Source organism: Acomys minous, assembly GCF_964271855.1.
Source record: "Acomys minous genome assembly, chromosome: 8".
Lineage (NCBI taxonomy): Eukaryota > Metazoa > Chordata > Mammalia > Rodentia > Muridae > Acomys > Acomys minous.
In genome coordinates this window covers 26,926,483-26,945,778 of record NC_140489.1, presented here as the reverse complement: position 1 = coordinate 26,945,778, position 19,296 = coordinate 26,926,483, and the positions used below count along the sequence as shown (strand labels likewise).

At 36.8% G+C, this 19,296-nt stretch overlaps 1 protein-coding gene across 1 annotated transcript in view; it reads right to left on the bottom strand.

The window, feature by feature from the left end:
* Positions 1–271: 271 nt before the first annotated feature.
* Positions 272–19,296, bottom strand: part of GTF2A1 (general transcription factor IIA subunit 1) — a 32,616-nt gene continuing 13,591 nt past the window's right edge. The window contains exons 3-9 of the mRNA XM_084792994.1: positions 18,722–18,926; positions 16,050–16,117; positions 13,560–13,635; positions 11,766–11,899; positions 11,166–11,486; positions 8,102–8,191; positions 272–4,914 (exon numbers count right to left, since the gene is read on the bottom strand). Coding sequence (XP_084649120.1) covers positions 4,807–4,914; positions 8,102–8,191; positions 11,166–11,486; positions 11,766–11,899; positions 13,560–13,635; positions 16,050–16,117; positions 18,722–18,926 — 1,002 coding nt within the window. The 3' untranslated portion in view covers positions 272–4,806. The remainder of the gene's footprint in view (positions 4,915–8,101; positions 8,192–11,165; positions 11,487–11,765; positions 11,900–13,559; positions 13,636–16,049; positions 16,118–18,721; positions 18,927–19,296) is intronic.

Sequence of the window (19,296 nt, the reverse complement as noted above, 5' to 3'; positions counted from 1 at the left end):
GTGCTCACATCCTCCTTTCTTCCTCGCCTTGGTCTGCTCTTGCTAGCCACAAGGTGCACCAACTCTCTCTTCTAGGTTAGGTTGTGACCAATCCTTTTGATCTCTTAATCACACACTTTGCTTTTTTGATGATGTACTCCTCCTTTTTGCCATTCATTTTAAATTATTTTATACTCGGGATCTTGCCATTGTTATTTCACAGATGGGAATTTGGATCAGAAGGATTAAGATCATAATTAGGAGATTCAATTAAACTGCAAAATACAAGAAATGCTGGCAATAAATAAAATATCTTTATTATGATTATTTAATAGTTAAAATCTGCATGTTTCCTTAGATAAAGTAGTTTATAACAGGATAAAAAATTACAAAAAGGCAAGCTCTTAATGATTCATTTGAATTAACTATAAAATCAAAATACTGCTAGAATTTAATATCTTCTAAAGTAACACAAAATATATTCAATATGTAATACAAACCTCAATAATCCAAATCTCCTAATAAGCAATTATTTACAAACTCTGAACTGAGAGAAAACAGTTTAGCCAAAGAAATGAAACGATGTTCTTAGTAACTTCATCTTATGTAACCTAAGCTTCTTGAGTAGAAATACTCATTTAACACAATGTTAATTATATTAACCTTAATTTACATTCAGTTGGTATGAATTTACCCATCCTAAATGTCTCTGTGCCTGGAAAATACAACATTTAAAGGATTTCTAGCACAGTTTAACAATGCAGTCTGGCATCCCAAACCCACTACCTTTTAAGGACAGAACTTAACTAAGGGTACAGAATTTAACAGTATTCCGATTTTGTTCAACTTCTTGTCTAAACTGTATGGTTTTACTCAGTTGTCCATATGCCAATGTCATAGACTAGTAAGCAAAGCAAGCAACATTACTTTTTTACATAACATCTTTAATTAAAGTTTTTGCAAGGTAAAATATTAAACTTAAAATAGTCTTAGTACATCAAAATACTAAGTTTTTTAATTGTATTCCAAGATGGTCTTTAAAACCTAATACCCCATATATCACAGAAGAGCAACCTTGATCTGCAAGTGTACAGAATGAATTTTACAAACATAATAAATATATTTATGCCCTTACACATAACAGTATGTACAACAGCAGTCGACAATAGTAACTCCAAACAGCTAGGGATTAGCTCCTCCTCCCCACTTGGTGTACCCTGGTGCACACTCGACTGATTTAAGGAAGCTTGACTGAACGATCAGTTAATTATTCAATGTTGTTTTGTTCTCTCCTCACACAGGAGAAAGCATTTGTTCCTCAAAATAAACAAAAATATTAAATTTGATGCAATCTTCCTTAAATCATGCATGCAAGGAAGATGACAAAAAAAGGACAAAGGATTCCAGGGGAAGGAATATAAACCAGAGTAATTTCCAAAGGGGCAACAGATTAAAACGCAAACCTAACAACTAGCATGAGAAAACACACAAAACAACCATTTATTAACAAAAACAAAAACAAACAAACAAAAACCCCTCAACATCCATTATAGCTGATTCAGACAGGTAGGAAGGAAACACAGGAAATGAAAATGTACAAAGATCAATAAAATAGCACATTGCACAAAAGCACAAAAGGCCAAGATAAAGTAATCTGAAAATATAAGAACCTTCTCAAGTGGAAGAAATTGCTGTTATAAAGGGACAATTGCTAAGAAGAGATGTCTGGTTTTTTATACCAGGAATACCCTCTAATATAATGACATTATTGCTATAAGATAAAAAAAATATTCTCAGAGGGAGATAGTTCCGCACTCGTTCATACAAGTCACCAAAAGATGACTCCTTGATTTTCAATATAGCAAAAGAAAGCCTTTATATAAAAACTAATATATTGTACATTGTCTTCTGGAGCCAGAATCTAGTATGCTTGTCAAGAACACATTTCAATCAATGCACACGCTGCATGAATCTTGAGGCCAGTGTGACTTTTAGAAAGGCAGCAGTGTAAAAGTGATGCATATTAACAAAAATGTTAACATTTCAAAAATAAAAGCCCAATATAAAGATCTCCTCCTGTTGTGTTTGTCTCTAGAAGCTGCACGTGACAAGGTTGTGTTATTTTAAGCGAATACATGTGCTCTCGGGCATCCCTGTGGTCAGAGAGCACAAGCGACCACCAGGTCAGAGTTCATCTAACGAAAGGCACCATTCCCACGTCAGTCCTTCTGTGTAAATTCACCTTAGCATTACTGGTATCATGTTATACAAAAGGTGCCATCTCTTTTGGTGCAAATCTAAACATCACTTTCTGAAAACACTGCTTACTTCCCTATTGCCATGTCTGAACTATTTCCACCTTTTAGATGAGCATGGTACTTTCATCATAAAATTCTGCAAGCGGGAATCCCTTGCTTTTTTCCAAAGGAAAGACACTTTAATAGAATGTAATGACATCATCTGTTAAATGTAATGGTGAAAACATGATTAAGAATTCAAAGCAAGTGACACTTAAGACTGCAAAAAATACTATAAAAAATACAGCATGTGACTTGATTTAAAAAGGAACACAATATAACAGCATATAAGAGCACAATGCGGTGTGCAGGGTGGTTTGGACAAGCTTTCAGAGTTTTCACAGATAAAAGTATTCATCGGGGATGCCATCATTAATAGGCAATACAGAGGTACAAATGCAAATGGTTACTTCCTGCTTCAACATATCCCTGTGTGCCACTCTGAAAGAAGTGGTTGTTCGTGTTTGAAAATATAGCTAGAAAAGACAGGCCAGTGGACAATGCTAACCTTCAATTAGTGTGACTAACAGAGGGCCCAGGCATGTACTGAATTGGTCTAACAACTACTGATTAGCAACACTGCCGCACTGCCATAGGTAGTTCAGGTCACTGACTTCATTGAGTAAACACAAACCTAGAAACTATACCAGGGGACAACTGAACAACAGACTCACGGGATTTTACCTACTCTGTTCACCAAGTTTTACAGTTAAAACAACAGAACTGCATGTGCTTTGAAAATAGGAGAATAAAAAAACTTCCCCTCAAAAGGCTACATTAATAATAAAACAAAAGAAACCAAAAACCTGCATTACAAGTTATGGTATACAAGCAAAATCTAACTACTATCATGTTAACACACCACTACTGATAACAAATTTCAGAACATAAATCAGTTCAGTAGGGTGATAAGTGGGGAGGGGAATCAACTGCATTAAGAAATTTTTAAAAATCTGCTAAAAAAAAAAAAGCCCTATACAGCTCACAGTTTCCTCTTTTGTAATATACTTTAGTTTTATCTGTTCCTTCTGGAACTACATAAAGTCAAACGAAAGGAAGACAAAAAATGGAAGACTCCCCCCCCCCAAAAAAAAATCAACAGGCAAGTCAATTTGAATGCCAATTGTTAGTCACTAGAACAGAGATGAAGGTGGGCAAGCAAGCATCCCTGAGTTCCCAAGAAGCTGACTCACTGCAGCGCCACACTGCTCTGTAGAGCCCTGATGGGAACAAAGCTACACATTCTCAACACACACAACAAATATCTAGTTTTTAACATACAAGTCAAGCCTCTGCATTTTTTTTCCAATGTGCAAACTTGAGCCCAAATCTACATTATCAATAGCCTGGAAGGGCCATCCAATGAAAGAGAGGTAAATTTGTGTTTGTGGCCCACCTCCCTCTACCCACTCCACCCTCAAACTTTCCCCTCAAATTACAAAGTTTTTAAAAAATTTGCTTAATTAAAATAATAATTTCTAAAATTCTTTACTAGTAAACACAAGAAACTTTTATAATTACTAAACTGTTTAATACAAATCCATTCCTCACCACCTGCCCCTATGCTTCTTAGATCAATGTACAGAATGTCATCTCCGTGTTTACATAAAGACTAAATGCACAGGTAAGCACACAATGTAGTCCAACAAGGAAAACTTTCACATATCACATGTACTATACAATTTCAGCTTGGTGGTACCTTGTGAAATAAAAACATATTCCTGAGGAGCCAATTTGGGGTTTCTTCTTAAAGTATGGGGACTGAGCACAGCTTCTCTATATGGAAATTGAGTTGTCATTTTATTTCTACTCAACAACCCAGTCTTTAAGTTACTTTTAATAAGTATGAGATCCTAATTAAAACAAGCATCCATCCTGGGTCAACTTTGTCTACAAACTATGACCACTGATCCTTTGCTTTAAATCTTAAGTAGATGTTCACACAGCAGGGAAGCAAGAGGTATGTATTACTAAGGGAAAGTAACAAGTAAAAAATGTTTAAGACCTATTATGAGTTTTAAATTTTCTTATACAAGTGAATTAAAATTCAACACCATAATTCTTGCCCTTCTGTAAAAAGCTCACGCGTAATTTTTTTTTTTTTTTACCAAATATAACCACATACAATAAACAGTTTCAGTTCAATCTATCAAAAAGGAAATTCCTTCAGGTCATTACAAGACATACGTATCTTCTGATTGAGCCCAACTTGGAGAAAGGAATATAGACAAAGCTTTACATGCTAATTACCAATGGCAGGTTCTTGTATTTAAAATTGACAGTTACAGTTTTCCTACACAAACCCCTCCCCCCACCCAGCAGCCCCAGGTGCTACAATTCCATGGCTTGCCAGTTTGAAGTAGTGTCTATGTGGTCAAGGTCTAGCTTTGTTCCAGTAGCTTTGCTTCTACTGCGCTTTTCTGACATGCAGAAGTGAAGTTTTGGTTGATATATGTCCCAAGTTTCAAACCGTCCATTTCAACATTTTAAGTTTCTTTTGTCCTCTTTATAAAAGGAAAGAAGCAACTCTTCACCACTCTGCATCTCCAATGGCTTTGGAAAATATATAATCTCTTCCGTTAAGATTCATAATGCCATCCTTGAGATGAAATTTCCATTTGTTTTTACTTCTGTGTATCTAAACAAAAATTGAGAATGGAAAAGATGTTATGGGAAAGAAAACACAACCACAAAACTCCATTCATAATAAAACCGTTAAGCTTTGTCCTGTATAAATACTACATTTGAAAGCTGGTTTCACAATGTTTTGCAAAAGACACTATATAGATTTAAAATTTTCTATAATTTTTTAGTAGCACTCAGTAACTTGTATTCACTAAAATGATTGAGTTATCTGCAAGCAATAAAATTGTGGCCTTATTTCTTCTGCTAAAATAAACATAGTGTTCTCAAAACCTAACACGGACCTTTCACATAATAATGCAGAGAGGCTCACTAGACACACTTTTCTTACATCTCAATTCTAAAACCCTATGGCCTATCTACTCAGCAAGACACCTTCTGGCATATTTATGACAAGTGGCTGTCAATGCCAATCTGATTAGTTAGAACTTTCTCTACTCTGCCATGAAATCTGTTTCTTCTTTCACTTATGGATCTTAGCACTACCTTTTGATATAAAAACAGTGTTTTGTAAATCGCTGAGTGTTCTTGCTCTAGATTCAAACTTTTCTCATTAAAACAAAAGAGAATAATGTTAGAACAAAGGTAGAATAGAGACACATTCAGAAAGAAGTCCAGAAATTCAAAACTGAAGTCGTATTGAGTAATAAATGGTAAATATTTTTATTTGCACAGAAGCACAAAGTACATGTTTAAAAGCATTCCGTTACTGATCTAAGCCCTTCATAATGTACAAAATGCTAACAGAAAGGCCTCTTAAACGTCCAATGAAAATGTACTAAAGTAAAATTACTTATACACAATGTTGAAACTTTATATTATACTGTTTTCACCAATGCTCCAACAGTCCTTTAATTACTTGAAACTTGTCATCTTATTAGCATTTAAACTAAGACCATGACTTTTCCGGCAACAACTTCATTATTCCTTCTGTGCTTTTCTTAAAATTGACTCACTGTTAAAAAATAAAGCTTAGGCTTCAAAACAAAGCTCAAACCACATTCATTCCTCATTTTAACTAACTACAGATTACCTCACCATTTATAGCTTTCTGGTGCACTAACTAATTCTATTCTTTCAGTCTTTCTAATTCTTGAACTTTGAAATTTTGAAATTGGTTTTTACTGGGCTATGCAAACTTAGTCTCAATTTATTAGATTAGAACATGGATGTAAAGCCGGGTGGTGGTGGCACATGCCTTTAATACCAGCACTCGGGGGGCAGAGGCAGGCCGATCTCTGTGAGTTCGAGGCCAGCCTGGTCTACAAAGTGAGTCCAGGACAGTCAAGGCTATACAGAGAAACCCTACCCTGTCTTGAAAATCTGCCCCCCAAAACCCAAAAACAAAAACATGAACGTATCTGAGAGCAAGATAAACCAACTCTAGTAGCATTTAAAACACTGCATATAGCTCATCAAAAGAGAATATGCTATTCTCTTACAACAGGAAAATACTAAGGAATATTCTTCAGTCAGGCTCTTGTCTGCTAGCCTGCTTTCATGAAACTGTGTTTTGAGTATTTGGCTGCAAGCTGGTCTCTTTAGCTAACTGCTGTTTTAAACCTCATACTCTCTCTACAGGTAACAAAAAATTTCACCTGCTGTACTGTTTGTTTGTAGTAAAGGGTTTTTAAAAGTCATGGTGCACAAAAGCAGATGCTATAAAATTATCAATAAAGTAAAAAACTTTAGGTTATTGGTGTGCAACTGACGAGGCTTTACTTTTTTTTTTTAATTAAGAAGACTGTATTGACATTTTCCCTATAGATCTGTTAGATTTAAGCACATCTACGTATCACATTCACTTTAACAGCAAAAATTTAAGTTCTCTTTAATCTACAAGGAAATTTCACGCAGGATACAAACGATGCACGTTCATAACCACAACTCTAGTCATCAAGTACTTAGCACTCACTCCCTGCTACTCAATAAACGTTTAAGAAAAATCCATATAATATGTGAATGAATGATAAATTTCATGACAGAAAAGTGCTTGTCATTTAATGACCTAAAAATTCCAACAAAAACACTAATACAGCAGTTCTCCACCTTTGGAGGTTGAATGATCCTTCTACAAGGGTTGCCCAGAACCATCAGAAAACAGATATTTACATTGTGATTTGGAACTGTAGCAAAATCATAGTTATGAAGTATCAATGAAAATAATTTTAAAGTTCCACAACCACGGCATAAGGAACTGTATTAAAGGGTTGCAGCATTAGGAAGGTGAGAACCTCTGCACTAACAGCTATTAACAAATACTTTGTAAAAGAACACCCTGTTTAAGACTTATAAACATAATGAATCAATAACCAGGCAGTTAGAGAAATAGTTCAGCAGCTAAAAGTACTGGCTGCTCTTCCAGATGGAAACCAGGGTATGGTTTCCAACACTGGCATGGTGGCTCACAACCTTCTTTAACTCCAAATGGGCATCTAACACCCTCCTCTGATCTCTGCAGGCACCAGGCAGAAAAGTGGTACACATACATACACATGCAAGCAAGGCACTCGTACATTTAAAAATGGGGGAAAACCAAAAACCTTATAAACTAAGAAAAAAACCCACAAAACTCAATAACCAATACCTAGACAGCTTGGTTTAAAATTTCCTTGAACAGTAAAATAAGTAAAAATTTAAGCAATCTCATAAAACTCATCTGTTTATTGGTTGTTATTGCTTATTACCCTAGTCCTCTTAGTAATAAAACCTAATTCAATTAGGTCTGAAAGGCAAGATTATCTCACTAATTGTGTCACTGAAAGGGAAAAGGGTCATTTTTAAGTTGAGGTAGTATGGATCGAAAAAGATCGTCTCTCTCCTTTTAGTCATTACTTACTTTTCAAAAGTAAAGCTAAGGAATTAGTTCTATTCATTTTACTCAAACATGTATGAAACAATCAAAATGTTAAAGAAGGCAAGCTAGACATGGTGGCATCCATCTGTAACCCCAGGCTGAGGCAGAAGGACAGAAGAACACAAAGCCATCCTAGGACAGCTAGCTATACACGGAGTCCCAGGCTACCCTGAGCTGTTAATTCCAGCCTGGTCTCAGAAGTAAAAGTACAACAGAGTTCAATATAGGCAGCTATCATCGGCCCACATGTTTCAATAAGGCTGGAAAGATGGCTTAGAGAAACCACAACCGAAGTAATGATCACAGATGAAAATGAAGTCTTTACCTTATCGTATTGGCAAACAACAACATTTTCTGTGTCAAAGAGTTCCTGCCCTTCCTCGTCACTTACATCATCTTCACTGTTGAGGGGCTCCTGAAAATAAAATCAGAATTTAAACATAGATCTCATGTCTTGCTAAAGTTTCCTGTAGCATTTAGTGAAAGAAGTACAGTCGCCTTGGTGCTCTTTGCAAACTAGTGCCAGGTGTGCATCTGTGCACACCGTGAATGCAGTGCAGTGAATGCTTAAAGTTTGCCGATATTATTTGAATTTCAGCAAGAAATTCAAGAAAAGTTAAGCTATAGAATTCATGAGACTCAAAAAGGGTTAACATTTATGTTCTTTGAGGCTAATTAAAAAATATTGTCTGCTCATGTAGAATATCTGTTTTCAATTCCCAGCACCTACATGGCAGCTCACAAGCATTTCTAACTCCAATCCGTGGGTACCAAGACAGGCCTGAAATGTGTCTGTGGTGAGCAGACATACATGTAGGCAAAGCAATCATGCACATGAAGTAAATTTTAATTTTTTCTTTATTCATTAATAATTGCACAGGATAAATCCTCATGTTTCGGTGCCTAACAACAAACCTGAGAAAATACAAAGGTTTCATGAGGTCACAATATTATGTACCAGCAACAATTGGTACATTGGAGAAACGAATTATCAGTTTGCAGTGTGGCCTTAGGACTGTACTAATGACGAAGACTCTAATTGCTAATCGGTTAGTACTGTGTGTCATTATGACATTATGGTAGAAAGAGTAAGTTAAACCTTAAGTTACTCTTAAATGCAGAGGATGAAATTTCTCAGGGGCCAAAAATAAAAGCAAAGGAGGGGATAAAGTAAGGTTGAACGTCCATTTGTAGTATAAGACAAAAGCTTTAACTCAGATTTCTAATAACTAAAGGAGGGAAAGACACTCTCTTCTGGCCTCTGCAGGCACTGCATGCACGTGGTACCAGACATACATGCAGGCAAAACACCCATACTCATAAAAATTTTTAAATAATTATAGTTATCTCCTTGTAGGTATGACAAGCACCCAGTTGTGGTTTAGATCTGCATTTCCCTAATGACTAAAAATGCTTAAGAAAAGAAAACCACATCTAGTAATACAGTTTCTGAGGGTCAAAAAAAGTGCAAGCATAGCATAACATAGCAAGTTTCCCTGTTCAGCCTCACAAAGGTTGAAATTCATGGTATCACCAGACATATTTTCACCTGAACCTTTGGGTCCTTTTCCAAGCTCATTCAGGTTGTTGGCAGAACTGAATTGTTTAAAGTTACAAGAATGAGACTTTGCCTCTAAATCCCAGAACCTGGGAGGCTGAGGCAGGTAGATTTTGGTGAGGTAAAGACTGGCCTACATAGTGAGGCCTGCCTCAAAAACAAACAAACAACAAAAGCAAAAACAAAAACAGCAACAACAAAAATCTCCAAATTGAGCCAAATTTAAAATCTCCAAATTTAAACCCAACCCTTAGGAAACAGAGTTCCAAGCTAGCCAGGGCTATGTAATGAGACCCTGTCTCAAAGGCAATAGATGGACGAATGGATAGATGAATGGACGGATGGATGGGTGGACAGATGGCCAGAGGGAGCAAGCGAGCTTATATGCAGTACAGAAGAGATTAGCATAATGTTCAAAGCAAAAAAGTCCAAGTTCTTTCATAAGAGTACTATCAAGGTGAGAACTGTGAGAAGATTAGGAGAAAAGAAGTTACAGAAAGATTCATAAACACGGATGGGGACCTTCTATCAGTGTGAGTCTAGCAGTTACAGAGAGAATGAAAAACAATGGCCAAACTGTGTCCTATCAGGAACTAAAGACTGGTTTAAAATTAAGACCAATCAATGAAATTCATCAATGACAATCTATGAATGAAATACTGTGACTATCTAATGGTTGCAGAAAACCATTTAATAATACACTTCCTTATAGTTTAAAAATAAAAGGCAAAGACACTTGGTTAATTACAAAGACAATGAACTCCCTTAACCTGAAATGACATCCACAAAAAACAAAAAAATATTCTTAATAATAGACCATTATAAGAAGATTCATCTACATAAACGCCCAGCTTTAGTAAACTACTGTTAAATAAATAGTATTTTTTAAAAAATTGTTTAGGCCCAAACAAAGGCTCGCAGGGTAATCCTAAGTAGTTGGGAGACTGAACCAGGATTACTACAAGCTTGAGGCCAGTATAATGAGTTCCAGACCTGGCCTAGACTACAGTGTGAAACTGGCTCGAAAAAACCAAAACAATAATAAATAAATATAAATAAGTAAAATAAAACAGAACTCTGCATTAAGATTTCAAAGAAAGATGATTCCATTAATGTCAAAGCAATTATTAATAAAAATTACGGCAAGCTAAATAATCTCCTTGGACATTAGTAACTAATCTGGCAGAAGAGAGAAAATGGGGACATGTTTACAGGTGTCAAGGAAAAGATATGAAGATCAGGTTATTAAGGACTGACTGGTATGAGGACAAAAGGGCCAAAAAATGCCTTTGGCTCGAGTTGTCACGTCCAATTTTTCTCCAGTTTCCTCTCTTCCCCAAATACTATCATGTCTTTTTAATCACTAAACAGAAGATCGATTACATGTATCAGTTCTACCAATAGCTTATGTTTAAGCCACATTATGTCTACGTGAAAGAATTGGACTTGCACTATCCTCACTAATATAATTTCCATCTGATATACATACCTTTAAAAATGAGCTTGTGATGGCTCCTGCTACTATCACCTTACCATGCTCTGGAATCACCCAAGAGAAATACCTCAGGCACACCTATGAGGGATTGTCTAGCTCCTGAGCATGCCTAGGATGCATTGTGATGATAAGGTTAATTGCTAAGGTTATTTGAGGTAGAAAGACCTATACTTCAAGTGGGTGGCACCACTCCCTGGATAAAGAGAAAGTTAATTAAGTCCAAACATCCACCTCTCTCTGCCTCTGAAGAATAGCATATAATTTTTCTGCTTAGCACCAAATACAATAGTAAGTGATGAGTGGCTTCTCTTCTCAAGTCTTTTACTAGAAACTTACTTCTTCCACCTGTCCATCTTCAGCTCCATCTTTCTCTTTATCTTCTTCTTCATCATCATCATAGTCTTCTTCTTCATCTTCATCTTCCTCAGAAGATGTATCCCCTGTTCCATCAACTTGCAGCACCAATGGAGCTTGCTGTTGGGCAGGCTGGGCCTGTGGCTGCTGCTGGCCAGCTGCAGGTATCTGTGCCTGTGCTGGCGTGGGTGCTGCCACTGTCGTAGGGATGACCTGAGTCTTATTTCCTGTAAATAAGATTTGCTGTGGCTGGATGATGACACCTGTCTGTGGTGAAATCCCTCCAGGAAGTGGCGCTAGGACCTAGGGCAAGCAAAACCACTTATTAGAAACTGGTTAGAATGATCAACAATCCAGAACCTAACTAATAATAATTCAGCTTTAAACATGAGGTGCATAAATTTGGCTTAAAGGCATACAATCAAAATACAAACTAAGATTTTTTTGACTGCTATGTATACATACAATTGTGGGGGGGAAAGAGTGGGGAACCCCATAAGGAAGTCATAAACAGCTGTAAGAGCATCAACAGCAGCAGAAGAAAATGGATCCCAAGGGGGACGGTAGCTAACCCTGATTTACCTGCTGGATAACAGGAGCTTGTACTCCACCAGGCTGCATTTGTGGTATAACTTGTTGTTGTAGAACAACTGACTGCTGAGGCTGAAAGATGTACTGGGCACCATTGGCTGCTCTGACCACCTGAAGCAGTTGGCCTAAGGCAAAAAGAATATAGTCCATGTTGCTATTTCAGCAGTAATAAGTATACAAAGAAATGAGTTTATATTGTTTTCAAGCCAAAGAAGCTAGAAATTACCAAGTTAGAAGACTAACCCTTTTACTAAGTGCTATTAACTATATGTGATGAACTATAACCATTAACCATTACTGTTCCCAACTTCCCTCTATGTTCAAATGTTTTCCCATATTTATTATCTTCTTCAGCTTTTTACCAATAAAGCTTTAACAACAGACTGTAAGATTTGATCAAGAGACTGGAGAGATAGCTCAGCAGTCATCTGGACTGCCATTCCCAGCACCCAAGTGAGAGCTCACAAGCAATTCTAACTCCTGCCCTAGGGGATCCAATGGCCTCTTCTGGCCTCCCCCCAAAAAAACTGCAAGCCTGAGGTACACAACCATACAAGTAAGTAAAACATCCATACATATAAAATTTTAAAATGAAATTTAAAAAGACTTAATGAAAGCCTTAATTACTTTTGGTCATATGGCAGCAGTCAAGAATGTTCAATAAATAGGGTCAGACATTTCAATGTTTTTAAACTTTAAAGACACAAAGGTAATGTCTCATTTATTCTTAAACCAAAGCACAAGCTTTGCTTCAAATTTTCAACAAGCAATGAAAATCTGCTAAGCCAATTAGAACTGCTGTAATTGTGACCAAATAACTTATACAGAATAGCCTCATGTATGTTGCTTTAGATACCACAGAATCCTTTAGAGTGAACAAAAACATGCAAAGACAAAGCCCTATTTGATCCTCATAAATTTAGAAATTAACAAAGATGACATAATCCAAGAGTCATTTAAATCTTCCAAAAGATATGATGAAAATGCAGTATTAAGGCAGAGACACTATGTTTCAAAGAATATAATGCATCAGCTCTCCAGGTCCTATAGAATTGAATTTGGTCATCACTACAAATTAATTCAAATATCTTATTTAACTCATCTGGCCAGACAGATGCTTAGTTTTAAAAAAACAAACAAACAAAAACCCAAAACCAACCCCCCCCCCCAAAAAAAACTCAACACATAAGCATTGCTATTTAATCTTAGTTCTTCAGCAGGGTTCTCACTCACAGGAAACCCCCCTCCCTTTTTTTAAAGAAGGGTCTCAGCGGCCTCAAACTCCCTATGAAACCAAGGATAACACTGAACTTCTGGTTCCCTGTCTCCAAGTCCCAACTGCTGGCATTATATGTGCTATTAAACCTGACTACATTTTTCTTTTTCTCCCAACTGTATCCTAAAGAAAGATTTCAGTTCTATATGTCTCTTCTCCCTCTCCTTTTTCTTTCTTTTTTTTTGGGGGGGTGGGGTGGGGGTTGGGGGGTATCAAAACAGGGATTCTCTGTGTAGCCCTGGATGTCATGGACTCGCCTTGTAGACCAGGCTGGCTGCCAATTCAGAGATACACCTGCCTCTGCCTTCCTGAGAGATGGGATTACAGGCATGTGCCACCACGCCCAGCCATTTCTGTATCTTATAGCCCTCAAATTATTTCAAAAACCTAAATGAAAAGCTAAAACAAGTTTCAGTATTATCTCCATTCTTCAATAACAATAAAATATTAACATAGCTTGAGGTTAATTTCTGAACAATATTTAAACTGCTTCCATTGTTGCCAATTACCTGAATTTGTTAGTATCTGTTGAACAGGAGTCACACCTGCAGGGAGTGCCAAGGTAGCAGCTGTAGCAGCAGCACTCTGGAATAGTATAAAACAAAGGAAAAAAACATCATATCTGCACTTATCAAGATCTGAGCTTATTTGTAGTATATTTTAATAGTACAAGGAGGAATTGGCATTCCAGCAATAGGGTGAGGTTCCATGTGTCAGAGAAAGACAACAGTCTAAATAGCCTATTGACATAATTGAGAAATTAGGGGTCCAACTGTTTAGTTTTCCTAGAGAACTTATTCTAGGTATCTCAGAGGGCAGCTTCTGTTGCTTCTGATTCAAGCTCTAAGGCTCAGTCTAGCCTGTATGAGTGTGTAAATACAGGCACTAGCAGCCATGTTCTACCATATATGAGACCACCATTCCATTACTGCTAAACTATGTAGTGAGGAATCACTTTTTAGTTCCTTACACCCAATTTCCAAAAGTCAAAGCATCCTCGTTTATTTTCTCCATTTCTACAAGAATCAACAGGTCTCACACAAAACAATCTGAAGAATTCTTTGGTTTCTGTAACTGGCAATTCTAAGGGACCATATTATCCAAAACGAACAGGAACACACTGACACAATAGTCTAGGTAAGATATATAATAGGTTGAGTATTTCTTAGACCAAAACCTTAGAGCCAGAACTATCTCAAATTTCAGATATTTTTCCCAGATTAAAAAATACTTGTGTATGTACATGGTATTTTGGTTTTTGTTCTTTTGTTTTCCCCTGAAAGTAGGTCTTCTATGTCATCTTCTCTTGTTTGGAATTCACTGCCCAGATATGCTAGTCTTGAACTTGAAGTCAATTCTCTTGCTTCCTCCCAAGTACTGTGATCATAGGTGTGTGCCAACATCCTTAGTCTTTTTTAAGACAGGGTCTCACTACATAGTCCAGACTGGCCTCAAACCAATGATCTTCCTGCCTTTGCCTCCTGGGGGATGATGGGATTAGAAACGTGCCCTAGTAACAGCCCCAGTGAGACTGAGCTTTGACAGCAATCACTCCATTTAGTTCCTCTGAAGCCTTCATGTCTCTTCTCACTTGCCCCAAAATGTTTTCATCACTCTTTGCATAATTCTGTATTGTTAAGTATTTTTATTCATCTCACTGTAACTACATTTAGGTCGGTTTTTATTCTCCTGTGTTTAGATATTCCTTAAAATTCAAAATTGTTACATATTCTGTTTAACCTGTAAGTTTTTAGAAAACCACAGAGACTGTCTCTGTCATCTTCTCATTTGGGAAGCTGCTAACCTGTACTCCCTGTATCCTCAGGTAATCAATTTAATTCTTTCTCAAGTCTCTGATGGGGTTGAAGACCAGATAGTTTAGTTTTACAATTAAGCTTAGTTGTTTAGAGGTTAAGATGTTTTTAGGTCTAGATAGATGTTTTAAGTTATAGTGATGAGATATGACAGATACTGATTTATGTTTAGAATTTTAGACACACCACGATAGAAAAAATGTTTTCTTCAAGGCAGACAAATACAAACAGCCAAAACACAAAGAACTAACATTTATATAACTCCTGATTGTTTCATGGTTCTTCTTGCTGTAGGTAGTAGTTTACTGTATATGTGTGTAATAATAAAATGTATATGTAAAAAATAAAAATTTGATAAAAAATTTAAATATATTTTAAGGTATAAATTTAAAGATTACAGTAAAACAAGCTATGTATTATGTTTAAATCAGAGCAAAGCTTCTTTAAATATGTGACTTTATAAATAGCTTCCTTGAGCATGGTGTGCTAGCATAAGCCTTTAAAGCCAGAGATAGGCAGATCTCTCAGTTTGACCCCAGCCAGGTCTACATAGTAAGTTCCAGAATAGCCAGGCTGTTTCACAAAGAAACCGTGTCTCAAAAGACAAAAAAACAAAAACAAAAAGAAAAAATTAACTTCCTTGAATGCTTCAGCAGATGGCTACACACTCCAAGTGTAAGGATCAGCACAACTAGATGTGATGGTTTAAAAAGAAACAGAAGACGCAAACTTGAGGTAGAAAAGAAGGGGTGGCTCTAGGAAGAGCTGGGTATGGGTGAATGTGATTAAAATACATCATATGAAATTTTAAAACAACTAATAAAATTCAAATTTTAAAAAAGAAATGGCTCTCTTGAACTGTCCAATTTTCAACAGGTTTGTAAATCTTGGCATTCCTATATTCTTACATGCTATTTTCTGAAATAGAACTAGAGATGTCAGCGTGTGTTTAGCTGGTTCCCCACAGCTATGAAGCTTCTCCCACAAACAGTATCTTGATTTTTTAAAAAAAAGAAAATGGCATTAATCTTATGAACTTTAATGTCTAAAATTAAACTATACTTTAGATTTGTGGTTAATAGCTATTTTGCTCTAATCTTCCATAATCTCAAATTGTTAAATAAATACACATAGGATTTAAATTAAATAAATAAAGTCAATGTTGGTAGCACATTCAAGGCTTACCGTAATACTTGATGCATTCATATGCTGTATCAACTTAGAATCAGGAACAATAACTTGTGGTGCTGTAGCTACAAAAATAGAAAAAAAAAAGGTCCATTTGCAAACAAGAAATCATAACGTTAATTCAAAGTCAACAGGCTATAAAATGCCACAAACTTTTTACTTTTTATGCTTTTAATTTTCTTCATTAACATATTCAAAGTATTTGGCACTTCAGGTTTTCCCCCTCTATGAAAATCAACAGCTAGGATATATTTATTTTATATTGAAAAACATTAATAAAATGGCGATACTTAGGCCAGACATGGCAATGCATGCCTTCAAGTCTAGTACTCATGCAACAGAGGCAGGTAGATCTAGTCATCCTTTTCTACCAACTTGTCAGCTAACGCAATCAAGGCATTCCAATGAACTATGTGAAAGACACCAATCAAAGGGTAAAAATGCTTGCCGTCCAAGCATGAGGACCTGAGTTTGAATCTCTAGAATACACATAAAAGCCAGGTACATACCACAAGCATTATAATACTACTGTTCCATGCAGCACATGGAGAGCTACAAGGGAGAGTCAGAGACAGGAGAAGACTCTAAACTTGAGGACCACTAGTCTAATGTAGAGAGAGGAAAAACAACAGAGACTCTGTCTCAAACAAAGTAGAAAGAAAGGATCAACACCTGAAGTTGTTGTCTGACTTCCATGCATGCACCACGGTACAAAAGCACTCAGAAATGCACGTGTGCACACAAACATCATACACAAAAATCAGAAACAATGGCAATGTCAGTTAAAAAATATAATTGTTTGACCCCGCAAATTTCAGAGAATACATGGATAATACCATTATCTTGAAATTCTCTGAGTGAAAAAAATCACTTTTAATTTATGATGACCTAAAATCCTAGTGCCACGCCTAAAGGCAATAGGAGGAACAGTCATCAAAGATGAAAAGGATGAAATTAAGTGGTACAGAAGATATTAAGACTGGTGAGATGGCTCAGTGGGCAAAGCCACTTGCCACCAAGCCTAAAGACCTGAGTTCCATCCTTAGAACCTATACGGTAGGAGACAACAGATTCCTCCAAGTTGTCCTCTGAGTGCCACATGTGTCCCATGGTCTACCACTCCTTCCCACACACAATAAATTAAGTAAACATAACGTAAATAAATAAATAACTATTCAAAGTCTATTAGCTATAAACAGTAAACCAAATCACATAGGCTTTACTTTATGTATCCTTGCCAGTCAAGATTCATCTAACTATAATATTCAGGGAATGTTGTAACTAAATACAGATTTTTGTCATATAAAAAAAGTATGTATGGTGGATTGAGCCCCTCCCTTCCCACCCCATCCCCCATCAGAGTCTCTTGGTGTTGCCAGGCTGGCCTCTAAATCAGTTCCTCCTTCCTCTGTCTCCTGAGTGCTGGGATTAAGGGAGTGACAAGATTCTTAATCTTTGCAGGGCCCAGATTTTCTTTAACTGTGAAAGGGAGCTAAGAGCTATTCTGCAGCACCCCAATAAAAGGTTAACAAAACAGGACCTATAAAATGATCTGCATATTGTAAAGAACTATGACAGTAGTCTACAAGTGAGTTTTTTCTTTAAATCAAGCATTAAAAGTAAATTAAAAGCTAAGTTTCATATTCAGTTTCCACTTAAACTGAATTTTCAGACTACCAAAGTCACAAAATTTCTCCAATATTTAAGATGCATGAACAAAAGAAAAAAATTTTAATGCATGTATTTATTTTATGTATATAAGTACTCTGTCTGCATGTATACCTGCATGCCAGAAGAGGGCATCAGATCTCTGTAAGACGGTTATCAGCCGTGTAATGGCTGGGAATTGAACTCAGGACCTCTACAAGAGCAGCCAGTGCTCATCACCACTGAGCCATTTCTCCAGCTCCCAAACATGACTTTGAAAGAACACGTTGCATAAAGAAAACTACCTTATATAAAAAAAATGTAACCCTTCATAAGTAAGCCTGTGTAGATCAGGATTCTTGAGAACAATCTTTAGTGGAATATGGGTCCTTGCCTCCAAGCTGTGTGGCACAGGACTTCTCTGCAGTGTTTCTGTTGTGCATCACAGATGAGCGGGCCCACAAGCTTCTGAGAATCTGTCTCTACCTCCTACCCTCCATAGGGACACAGGAACTTACCCCTCTTGCCTTCATGCTCTTGGGACTCTTATGTCTCTCTGCCTTGTCCCTAGCTCATCTCATTTACATACCTCCCCTCCCAAGGATATTCTTCATACCTTCTTCCTTTGTTGTTATTTTGCTTTGTTGCTTTTGAGGAAGGATCTCAAGTAGCCCAGGCTGAGCTCCAACTCACTATATAACTAACTGAAGATGACTTTGAGTATCTGATCCTGCTTCCCCCTCCTAAGTGTTAGCATTACCGATATGCTCCACAGTGCAGTTTATGCAGTGTTGGGCACTGAACCCAGGGCTTCATGTACGCTAGGCAAGCCCTCTACCAGCTGAGCTACAAGCCAAAACTCAGCCAAATGAGGGGAAGAAAGAAAAAATCAGAATAGCTTTCCACCCCTTACCAAGCATCTATTTTAAAAGGATGATACAAGAAACTCAAAGAGTCAAAAGAATAATTTGAAAGGACAACTGTAATTTGTAAGCCACCATAGGGAACTCTAGCCTTCTCACCTTGCTGTGACGCAGGAATAAGGACCTGTTGGGTCTGTGCTTGCTGAGGTACCGTTTGCTGAGGTTGAGCTTGCTGGTGGTGGTGGTGGTGGTGATGCTGCTGCTGTTGGGGTTGATGCTGCTGCTGAACTTGCAACAAAAGCTGCTGCTCTTCTGAATGAAATCCATCTACTGCCCTAGACTGCATTAGTTTGTTCTCCCACAACTAAGACAAAAAACAGTAAAGACTTCTCAGTCAGTTAAACTCTGGACATAATCGGCAAAACATTAGGTGTTTGTAATTTTTTTTCCATTTGAAGAAATAATGCAATCACAAAAAAAATTAGCTTTTAATGCCTACCTAATTCTTATGTAAGAAAGTAAACTTTAATCTGATTTCATGTTTATTGTACTAAAGACATTTTTTTTACATTCCAAGAAACTTTCTAAAGTAATTCCTTAATTGGCAGGTATTATTTAATGGAGTTCCCAGAGTCACTATCTGAATAATCACAGCTTATCTTTTTATTTCAAAACCATTATTAAATTACTTTTATGGAAATTTGCTCAATAGAAATTTTTCTATCTCTTAAATA